This window comes from Pelmatolapia mariae, linkage group LG15 (assembly GCF_036321145.2).
Source record: "Pelmatolapia mariae isolate MD_Pm_ZW linkage group LG15, Pm_UMD_F_2, whole genome shotgun sequence".
Lineage (NCBI taxonomy): Eukaryota > Metazoa > Chordata > Actinopteri > Cichliformes > Cichlidae > Pelmatolapia > Pelmatolapia mariae.
This window is the reverse complement of record NC_086240.1, coordinates 19,510,877-19,522,913: the sequence shown is the minus strand read 5'-3', so window position 1 is coordinate 19,522,913 and position 12,037 is coordinate 19,510,877. Positions and strand designations below refer to the sequence as shown.

Genomic DNA, 12,037 nt, shown 5'->3' with positions numbered 1-12,037 from the left:
AATAAATCTCTAAATCTCAGCAGCAATGTGGCTTTCTAAAAATCATAAACAAGACCACTAAAAAACATTTTGTGAGCAATTTTAATCAACACTTGGTTCCATTACTTCAAGTTTATAACAAGAAGCAGTTCAAGAGTGCAAACCTCCTCCAGGCCAGCTCGTTCTCTGGGCATTTTGTATGGAAATTGCACAGTATATTGTATACATTCATTTTTTTCATTTCTTTGTTCTTTTTAAATGGACTTTAAGCAGTATGAACTTTTTGCAAGATGACCAGAGTAATACACATCTACATCTTCAGCAATTTGTGATGTGTGTAAAAGTATGTATTTTGTCCACAATACCCACCACACTTTCCAAAGTTATAAGGTCTTTTTAATTTTAGACCAATGAATCATTAAGTTGACCTTGAAGACCTTGGTGGATGTAAGCCAAATTTTAATGGATTGTTAACGTGACCCCTCTCTACACCCTACAAAGTTCTAATAGAATTAATTCCAAACTTCTTGAGCACGCTCACAAGCATGCACTCACACAAATGCTACCGAAAACACAACCTCCTTCTTGGAGGTAATTAGCAGCAGAGCTAACTGTATGGACAACATTAGTGTTTACACCCTATTAACGGTCACTGGCATGAGCGCCATGTCTTGGTTGGACCCATGCTTCATTCTGCAGGATAGTTGGGCACCCTGTGTTATCCCTGTCTTTCTCACTGTCTTTCTGCATTAACAATGTCAATGTTAAATAAGTAATGTATTTAAAAATAAATAAAAAATGCAAGGTTTTTATTATAAAATTGGAAAAGTTATCCAAAATTTTCTACCCTTGAATAAAATCCTACGCTCAGACTAACACGGTGTTTGAGGGCACGATCTCATTTCTCAAAACAACCGAACGAGAAGGCCGCTAACTGGATTTTTGGAAGGATTGTCGAAATTGACTTTTAGGGTATAAAAATTTTAGATTTTCAGCTGTGATGCTGCCTGTCCTGAGAGTATTTTTTAACAAAGAAGCCTGAGCTGCTCTGAGGCACAAATATATCAGCATATATCTAGCATATATTGGCTTCTGTTCATGACGGCGGCTTACCTGCAGAGACTGGAGAGCATCAGAGTTAGTGTCGCAGTACAAGATGATGTTGTTGGCCATGCTGAAGCTTTCTCTCACTCCCAGGTGGTAGAAGAGCGAAGGCTGGCGGAAGGCATCTGTCATCTCCACCACAGCTATGTCTGATGATGAAAGACAGGTGTACGTGTTACAGTGCGGTTCAGGAGTGGAGCACAACAGTCACGACTAGCTTTCTTTGGGTTCTACAAGTGCAAGTGAATACACACCATTCTTAGAATATCATAAGCTCTAATAATGCAGTTGCATAGTACAGGCAGAAATACCTTTTACATCCATTTCCCAACCAAGGATGTTAATTCACTGCTGTAACAGCCTCCCTCTTCTGTTTTTGACCACATTTTGGAATCTGGCTACAAATATGTGGTCCCATCCATCCATTCCTTTACCTTTTTGGAAATGCCTTAACCCCAACCTTTTTTTGTTTTCTTTGTGAAACAGATTTTAACAATGTTTATTAGAATCTCACGACCAGTTTGGTAGCCTAATGTTACAATTTCAACTCAAAAATCAACCGATTGAAAACTCATTGTCTGATAATTGATCAAAGCCATTCAAGCCATCAGTACTAAATCCACCCGCCACCCCCAATATCGACCCTTATCTGAATAAATCTCATTAAAATGTTATTTGCCTACAACTAAACTGCCCATTGGGGATCTTTAACACCAACTTTGTCTGCTGTTGCTCTGGGAGAGACATGGATACAGCTCAGTGGTTATTAGTGATCTGCACGGCTGTTATTCATGCTGTTATCAGCTACCGATTTGCATGTCAGTGTTAAGTAATCTGCAAACTGAAAAAAAAAAAAAAAATCACGAGATGAAGGTAGCTTTACTCCTTTTTTGTCCAGTACACTCAATAATCAACAATGCACCAGCTGCAGTAGGACTCAGCCATACTATCTGGGTCAACAGGTCAAGCAAATATTTCCACTCAAGCAAGCAGGTCATCTAGTAAAGAGTTCCTAAGGTTGATGTCCTGTGCAACAGGCTGTGCTGTTATGCAACTGTAAGCATTGGACTTTCACCAAAGCCCTCACTCACTGGTTGGCCCCTGCAGTGAACAAATCTTTGTATGACGCTGTCAGTTATGGTGGGCATGCAACATTAAACACGCTCATCAGGATTTGGAATAAACATGATGGTGTTTTGCAGACCCACACACGAGGTAGGGCCGTACTACACGTTGTTTCCAAGGTCGCCCTGAGCAACTGATAACAACAAAAGCAAATCAGCCCGATGGCTACGCTCCAGTTATGACAGAAGAGCTCAGAGCTACAGAGATAAAGCTGCACCCTGGTTTTTCATCAGCTCCAACTCTTTTGTCAACGAAAACATTACACGGAGCTGAAGAGCAGATATTGTGCGACCCTGATGATCAAATCTTTTACCTCTAATGGGTCTGTTCAAAAGCTGGGATAGTCCCCCCCCCTCCACCATCACGACCCTGAATTCGATTTTCAAACTGGTGCTCAAGCTAATGGACCGCTACTGGAGGAAATCACAAACACATTCAGTCATTCAGCTCAAGATGCTGTCAGATTATGGGTGGCTCAGTCGTGGAAGAGGAAGCATGACAAGTGGATGACACATCAAAGATTAGTGTTATTATTAATGCTTCCACTGGTTTTTGAAAGATACCAGTTAGTCAAGTTACCATGTAACTGTAGAGATGACTGCTCTCCTTTTAAGTCTACAGTTTAGGAATAGACTACAATCTGAAATTATATCACAGAAATGATGACTTGACCTTGACCTTGACATTAAGCATTAAAAGCAAATATTTTCAGCCTGGTGACATTACACTAAATTAAAAGAGAATAAATCATACATATGCTTTGAAAGATTTTGTCTCCACTATGTTAAAAAGCTGAGAACGGTTAAATGATTACAAAGGCAACAGCCAATTTTGGTGGTGGTATAGCCAGCCGACACCCGTACTGAGACTTCCTGTTCTGTCTGACAGTGATCGTTTACAAATCATCGCCTGATTAATTTTCAGCAAATCCAATTCTTATTTTAGACATGCAACTAGAGCCTGCTTTAAAAAAGGATTGGTTAATACAGCTCACACTATGCGTGGTCTACAAGTAGAAACCAGAAAGTTTCAAATACCAAAAGTCTTTCCACCAGAATCTATTGATATGTGTTGATGTGCAGAAATCTGCATACAATCTACAAACTAACTGTGATTCACATCATTTTATTTTTTACTGCCAGCAATGATTTTAATATTTTTTTAATGATCTCATCAGCTGTTTTGTCACAAAAACTCATATAATCATATTATACTTGAGCTATAAAAAGCCAGTGAACATAGAAGAGAGCTTAGCAGACAAACAGGCAAAAAGAGAGTGAAAACTTCGATTAGTCAGGTGATCAGAAACAAGGCTCCGAATGAAAGCTAGTGTTGCTAATGTGCAGAGAAGTGGCAACTTTTAAGATGATGTAACACCTATAACTGGCAGCTAACTAAACTCTTATCGCAGCTTCTTGCATTAACATTTTTAAATGCAACACGATTTCTCTTTAAGCTTTATTTTCACCAGGAAGTAAAACTCCTGAGATACAGCAATAGTGTCCTGGGCCAAGAAGGGCAGCATAAATCCATCATGTTTTCTGAATGGCACAAGAAAATGGAGCTTGTTAAGCTGAAGGAGCTCTACAAATGCACTGCGTGCAATCAAAGCCACTGACACAACCCAATCTATCAAAGCAAATTACTCAAAGCAAGCAAGCGAAGGCTCATAATTTGAATGTGCAGTTAAACATCAAGCAGCCAACATGACACTTGGGAGAGAAGCCTATCAGAGATTGGCCGATTGCAGCACTGAAGGGGTTTCATCAGGGCCATGCAGCTCCTCGCACTCATCATCAGAACATGCAAATTCAACCAGGAAGCAGGTACTTGTTGGCCTCAAAGGTTCTCATCATTAAACCCTTCGTTCACACCAGGAAAAAAAAAAAGCCTCATATTTTCATCCCATCAGAGTAGGCGTAGGACAGCATTTTAAGCTCTGTGGCTTCTGTGCAGTGATATGGAATTTCAAGAGGGTTTTGTTCTCTGGATGAGCAGCGTCTTCACATCGGGATGCTGCTTGCTGATTAAATGAAACTCATGTTTCGCTTTCTAACTTGCGAGGCAGAAGGGGAAGGTACACTTTAATCCTAGCTAAGATTAACAGCCAGTTGTCAGTTCTGCATCCCTGATGCACTCATAGATACTGCGACTATCACACATAGCATTCAGAACATTCAGACGTAATTAAATATTGGTCTATTGGATTTACTCATTGTTAGCAAGACAAATAGGTTGCTCACCACGGCTGATTTTTACACAATCCTAAACAATCCTGGGAATATACATGATAAACGGCTGTTTAGATTCTTCTCCTCTCGACTATGCATACAAGGTGCCGCTGAGTGTCAACATCCAGACGGCACAGGTTGTCTGCTGAATAAAACATAAGCTTGTCTTGTTTTTCCACCTGCAGCAGGCTCCCATCAATATTACATCTGAATGAGATTTTAATGCAAACAGGCCATAAAAATGCAATAGTATAATATAACTCACAAAAATATGAAGCAGCAGTGACTTGGGTGGGATAATTTTGCTTTGCGCTGCTTGGAAATTTCACCTGTTTCACAGAAATGGGTCTGAACAAAAAAACATGTTTGCTGTTTGCTACACAGAAGGGCTAAAAAGTGATGAATAACAGCATATGGTGTTCGCATATGATGGAAAAAAAACAGGCTAAAGTGAGTCTTGTTGTGCCCACAGAGTCAGGAAGAGCAATCAGTTCTCGTAAATGTTTTGTATTTATAACACTTGACTAGCAGCATATGATGTTGTCAGTGCTTATTTCAGTCTGGGCTAATAATAAAGAACGCACTCTAGGTTTTACTTAGAAGCTGCTTATAATGGCGGTTACAAACTACCCTTTCATACTTCAATTCCTCTGATTTTAAATTCCAAAAATGAAAGCAACTGTTTGTTTGTGTCCTGCTTGAGCGGTTAAATCTGTCTGCTCATGCAAACATTATTTTTTGTGTTCAGTTGGTAACCGATTCAATACTGATAACGTGCAACATCGCAGCAGGGATGTGTTCAGGAGTATTCTTGGGCTAAATTTTGATCTGGGGTGAACACAGTGGGTGGTAACAGTCACCACAGGCACACCACACAGTCGCTGACTATCCTGTTAATGGTTGGGGCATTGATTACTGCTTGCTCACTGTCATGTCAACGCAGCGCCATAACCATTTATATTGGAACTTGAGGTCTACCTCACTCTCTGGAGTCTTCTTCAACATAGTAAGTGTCATTTCTCAGAACCCCAAAACAAAACACTTCACTGGATTGAAGAAGAATAGAAGAAGGTAAAGGATCGCAGAGGTTTTCTTGGGGAACTCGCTTCTTTAAAAAAAAATTAAAAAATTGTTAAAGCAATCTCCCTCAGTGCCATCTGGTAATTCTTGCTCTGCAGCTTTGATGCTTCACAGAGGTACTTCTTAAGATCTCCAGCCCTGCAAGTCATGCTGCATGTGACAGGTCATAAAACCTGGGAGGTGCACAACAAGCCAGAATAGCAAAGTAAAGCATGCAACAGCTGCAATATCCCATGTTTAAACTGCCTGTAAGCGTTAACTTTCCTTTTTTATCACAATATCTCTCTACATTTGTTGGTCTTACAGGAATGCATTTTAACAGCACAGTCACCTCTTTAAATCCTAATAATCTTCTGAACTTTGACAACAATTAAAAAAGCTTAATATAAGCAAAGTTTGTATAGAAAAAGCTCATTAGTCTTAAAGGCATGGCATGGCTTACATAAACAAAGCTTGAGTGAAAAAAACCTGACTATCTGATTGCATCTTATTCTGTATTGTAAAGCAATTTGCGAATTTTGTTCTTGGAAAGCGATAAATAGATAAATAATAAATAATAAATAAACCTTCAGTCTGTTCACTGTGGTAGAATCTTTTTGCTATGGTGGAAGACAGAATGTATATTTTTAATAGAAGTTAGGGCAGCAGGGTGGTGCAGTGGTTAGCACTGTTACATCACAGCAAGCAGATTCAAATCCACCAGCCAGCTGAAGCCTTTGAAGTTTGCATACTCTCCCTGTGTTTGCATGGGTTCTCTCTGGATACTCTGACTTTCTCCCAGCCCAAGACATACATTGGTGTCGGCTTAATTAGCAATTCTAAATTGGCCATAGGTGTGAAAGTAAGAATGATGGTTGTCTTTATCAGCCTTGTGGCAGACTGGCAACCTGTCTAGGGTGTATTCTGCCTCTCATCCTAACGGCTAGCACAGTTCCTGCCCCTTCGGCGAAACTGAACTGGATAAGCGGAAGAAGATTGGTGGAAGGATGATAGAAATGAGCAACTCTTCCCTTTCATGAACAGCTAGCTTACTTCCTCTTTTAATTCTTGCTGGTTCCAAGGAAGGCTTGGTTTCATCAGTTTCCTAGTACAGTTAATGACGCAATTACTAAAAAGTAATGACAGCACCAATACTTTCAAGTAGCTTTTAAATTGCAATGTTAAAAGCATTCTGGCTAGTGTGGTACATTTTGTAATTGTGGATATTGTGGATGGCATTACACAAGGAAACAGATAACAATGGCAATCTGCCCTCACAGGAAAGTTGGAAAGTCAGTACTGGAAAGTGTTGCCCCTGCCTACTATACAGAATCCATAGCTCAGAGTCACAGACCCATCGCAACAACAGTGCAGGGACTTATAATCCTTATAAATATTAAAAATATTAAAAACAAAAAAAGTTCCACATTCCAATTCAAGCACATTGGAAATGTTTCAGCTCGCAGGTTCATAGTAGGCTTTTAAAACCACATTAAGGACAATGATTCCTAATTTCAAAAGGCACAAAAAATATGATAAACACAGCGACTGCATTTCAATAGCACAGGCTCTGAATGTTTGTGAAGCGTGTTCAGATGCCATGATTGCTTACCAATGCAACAGCAGAGTGAAATGCATGCCAATACAACAGCAGACCTGCCAACATAGTGTTGACAGAAGGCTTCGTGAAGCCTGCAGAGGAGTTACGTGAGACTTCTCGTCACCCTTTTTGCATACAGTGGCACCTTTTCACCGCATCTGGTGTTTTACAATCACCTGGTATCACCAGTAAACTGAAATCTGTCTACATCAGTGAGAGATACGACATGCAGAAATTTTTTAAAAAAAGAATGAAGAGTAAAACATTCATACTGATGCCCTGATAATCCTGCTACACCTCCTACAGTTGGACCTGCCAGTGTGGACCAAAAGTAAATTGATTCCCTCGCCTACTGCTCAAAGCAGAGGAGGGAAAATAATTCAATACTCTGAACATGCTCTCTCACAGTGTTTGGCTCTCAGCAGCACTCGGCCTGGCGCTGTAGGTTCATCGGGCCTCAGGTGAGCAGCTCGTAGTGGAGGGCTTCGAATTTACTGGAGATTGTTCTGGTGTCTATTGGCTTCTCTTTATGGATCCTTCCCAGCACTCTCCAGAGATCCTCCACCAGCTCCACATGCTCTTTCTGAAGAGGAGCTGGGGGATCAGCTCGATCTAAAATATTACGATCTAAAAAGCTCTGGAGCATTTTCAAGTGGATCTGGATCATTTCAGCAAAGCAGAGTCTCTTGTCTCTACTAGAGAGCACATGATTGGACACAGAGAAATCTATTTTAATGAGAGCAGGGTGTGGAGAAAAATAAACAATTGCTACCAACAGCCTAAAATCATAAGCTATAAACAATATTGAGAAATTATGTTTCAGCTATGCTATACATCCCTACAGCTGTAGATTAAGGTGACCTGTTTTGCTCACTCCCAGCTACATAATTTTATTTTGGACTCTTACAGGAACAGATTTGCATGATTCCCTACAACAAGCCCTCCCTCTAAGCCAACTTTCTTCTGATAGATTTGCCCCTTGCAAACTTAAGGTCCATCAGGTGGATAGGGCTGCTGTGCTCAAAGCCAAAACTCAATAAAGTGAGCTCTGTGTATAGATATATAGATTAAATAATTAATGATTTATCAAGGTAGCTACAGATACAACATGTAAAACTAAAACATTAAATCTACATACATCAAACAAGTTAACGCAGTCAGGTTCACGCTTCAGTTCACATCAGCTGTCAGAAGGTGAAAGGTGAACTACATCAGATCCCAGGACAGCTGTGTGCAAAGTCTGACCCATTCTTCTTGAATAATCCTTCCGAATCATTATCTAAACCTCCCACTGTGTTTCAGAGCTTTAAATATTTACTGCTGATAACTACTGAACCTCTGTAACCACTTCAAAAAATGTGTACATCATTAGAAAAAAAATTGCTGCCCAGAAATCTGCCCAAAAATTAAGGATATCGTTAATAATCATTAAAGATATTGATCTATAAATCAAATTAAAGGTGAATAAATGTGAATCTAATGTTCTATCTAATCTGTGTTCTATCTAATCCCAAATATGCTGCATAAGTTTGTACCGGCACATTGGAAACTTTAGTAAGTTGCAATGCAAGAGTGATTTCAGTTCACCACAACTGTTCCATTACATTTTATGCGTCCTACGTCATCTAGCCGGGAAAGAGGAGGATACAGTGTTTGCATGTGTTGGTATGTGACCTTACTTTGACCTGATAATATTCCATATTTATGAAAATGCCGTTGACCTGTCATGATTGAAGCCATGCGATTACTGTAGCGGTTTATGCCTCGGTCACTCACGGACCAACGGCAAGTTTGACTCTACCAAGAGAGATAGTAATAGCGCTGGCACAGTGAATAACGCTTCGTTACCATCTATTACATAACAGCTACATATAAGAAGTTGTAACCATAGAGACTGTGAGGAAAACTGCTTTGAGTGATGTTAGTGAACTGAAGCCATCAGTGTGTATAGTAGTTGAGTTTTTTTTCCCCCTGTATGTCTAATGGAAAACAAGGTAAACAGACTCGTATTAGTGGAGCAAAGTGCAGCTGGAGTTTTACCCTGAAGCCCATCCTACACAGAGGACAGGCAGATGCTTAGAAATACCATCTCCATGCTGCTCTGGAAATAACCCCCTCCCCTTGAAAAGGAACCTTCGAGAGCATAAAGTCCAAACAGTCTGCCAACTTTCCAGGAACAGCAGAGGATGCTTGTGGTGCTCTTGCATGCTGGGCCAGTGTGATGTTTACCTCTGGTGTTTCAAACGATGTTTAACTGTTTAGCTGTCAGGTTGCAGAGACAAACAGGATTAAAAGCTTCAGACTTGTTTATTTGGTGTCATACAAAATGTATTGCTCAATGAATTACTGCAGTTAACCGTGTTCTCAGACCACAAGTGTTTATACTGTACCCGTTCTGAGCTGCCACACCTAAACGCAGTATAAAAAAGGGAATTTTTGTACTGCGTTTCTCTGTAAACTTTTATTTTGTTCTGTCTATTGCCTAAAGGCACCATTGAGCTACACAGTGTGTTTTAGATTTTTATCTTTTATGCTAAGCACATTGAGTTTACATGTAATGAAATGCGCTACATAAACATAACTGACGCTGACAGAGACAAAAAGCTCCAGAGGGGTGTTCTGTGCTACAGATCAAATAAACAGGGGATCACAATGGTGTGTTATAAACTGAAAACCTGGCTTGAGTTGATGAAACAGATAAAAATAATAACTTATTGAATTTAGTTTAAGTTTGATTAGGTTTTCTTGTTTTGGTGTCTTTTTGTTTTAAGTCAAATTTATCGTATTTGTTTGTTTTTCCTGTTTTATTTTATTGTATTTATTTTACTGATCTATGGTTTTGTAAAGCACTTTGGCCAACCTTGTTGCTTATGAATCTCATAAAATATAAAATTTATATTGACATTAAAAGAAACCTTTCATGATTTTTTTTATTTTATGTATTACACACCCAGGATCTCACAGTTGGCCTAAAAGGAGGCTGGACTTACAGGAGACAGTGGACGCAAGGAATGACAAATGAATGGATTGTTAATGATGCAAAGCTGATCTATTTCCATATAAGAGCATAGCTTCAAATAAGTGAAATGGATCCATTATAGGAACTTACAAACAACTCCACACTAATAGCTTTTTAGTTTTCCTGTATGAAGCACTAAAATAAAAATTAAAAAAATTAGCTGTGTTTATATGTGAAAATGAAGTTTTCACACATGAACTCCACAAGTTGTTGAATCCTGTAGTAATTTGTTTCTCATATACAACAGATAGCCCTCATTCTCACTATTGTAAGTAGTCTGTTGGGTGTGGGGGAGGGTTCAGCACACCCACTGAATTCATGGGATTACTTGCACTACACTCATATGGGTGTAATTAGACATTACACAGAGTTTGAAGAAGAAAGCTATTGGCCAGCTCCTATCTGACTGTGCTGGTTAGTGGTCTTACACGCATCTTTGCTGAGTAATCGAGAGATTTCAGAGTTGAAGTGCAGGCGTAAAAAATCAGCTTTAAAAGTGATGCACAATTCCAGGTAGTAACAAGGCAGTGCAAGTTAGTCTCCATTACTCACATGGAATAAAATTTTTACAGGTTTTTTTTTATTCTTTTGTTTATTCTTGCAGGAGATACACCAATCAAACATCTTGATGCATGAGTAGCAACTAAGCTCTACAGAAAAAACGGCCTTTTTCCCTCAAAATAAACCCCTAATACTGGCGAAAAAAGACCATTCAAGTCTTTCAGCTAAGCTTTTCTGTTTACAAATACATTTCTTCTCCCACAGGAGAATATGGGACATATGAATGGATATTCAGTCATCTGACGCCCCACCTAGCAGCGAGAGATTAATGTTCCCTTTATTTTTAGACCCATGTGCTTGAAAGAAACAACCCAGAAAAAAAAAATATCATGATGCAGGAAATGAGACCCGCCTGCCAGTCGCACGACTCTCCTGGCAGTCTGCTCCTCTTTACCTTTGCTCCACTTTGTTGCCTTTTCACTCACTGAGATATTTTACAAACCGCAGTACCATGGCCCCAAAGGGGAAAACAGCTGAGAACAGAATGTAAATTCATCTACCGCTGACAAGCACGCTGGGAGAAACCTGTGCTGCAGTGCAAGCTGTCCCGACATGCCTACTTGATGTACTTCCTTGCTGTTGTTCAGTGAAACAGAATCATGTTATTGTCTGGTAAACAATTCCACTTTATCTCACTTGCTTCGCGTGACAGGACTGAGGAACAGTTGTGGTTGTTTGCAGAGTGTTGCATGGAAATAAAACGGCACCAGGCAGAAATTAGTGTATGAATACACCTGAAGACCTGGAAAAGTGAACTAGATAAGAAATTTTCCATCTGAAACAGCAGAAACATCAGACACCAGCATGACTGATAAACATTTCCTGACATGATTTCTTGGTATTTTTAGACATATTCTTGAAAATGTTAAGGGTTCCTGCATTTTTTCCTTTTTTAAACTGGAGTGGATGTGCAATGTGGTTTCCAGTGTTTGTTTACCCAAGACCAGTGTTAAGGTTTAGCCAGCTACAGGTCATCACAACTAAGCCTTCAGTAGTGATTAATCATGTTCAGCTGTGGCTTTGCAGTGACTGTTAAATGGTAATGGTATCTAAAAATGTCTCTTGAAATATAATGTAAATATCGTATGACACTTAAAGCTATACACCACACAAAAAACAGCAGAATTCCAAAGTCCTTATATAACCTCACGAGCAACTTTATTATGTTTAACTGCTGTTTAACATAATATCCTTTCAACTAGACATGGTCAAGATGACCTGGTGAAGTTCAAACTGAGCATCAGAATGGGGAAGAAATGTAATTTAAGTAACTTTGAACATGGCGTGATTGTTGGTGCCAGATGAGCTGCTCGGAGTTTTCAGAAACTGCTGAGCAGCAGGAATTTTCCTGCACAACTA

The 12,037-nt window shown here is 39.6% G+C and overlaps 1 protein-coding gene across 1 annotated transcript in view; it reads right to left on the bottom strand.

Annotated features, from left to right (window-relative positions):
* Positions 1–12,037, bottom strand: part of map3k5 (mitogen-activated protein kinase kinase kinase 5) — an 81,827-nt gene that overhangs the window by 58,930 nt on the left and 10,860 nt on the right. The window contains exon 2 of the mRNA XM_063494964.1: positions 1,093–1,232. Within this exon, the coding sequence (XP_063351034.1) occupies positions 1,093–1,232 (140 nt within the window). The remainder of the gene's footprint in view (positions 1–1,092; positions 1,233–12,037) is intronic.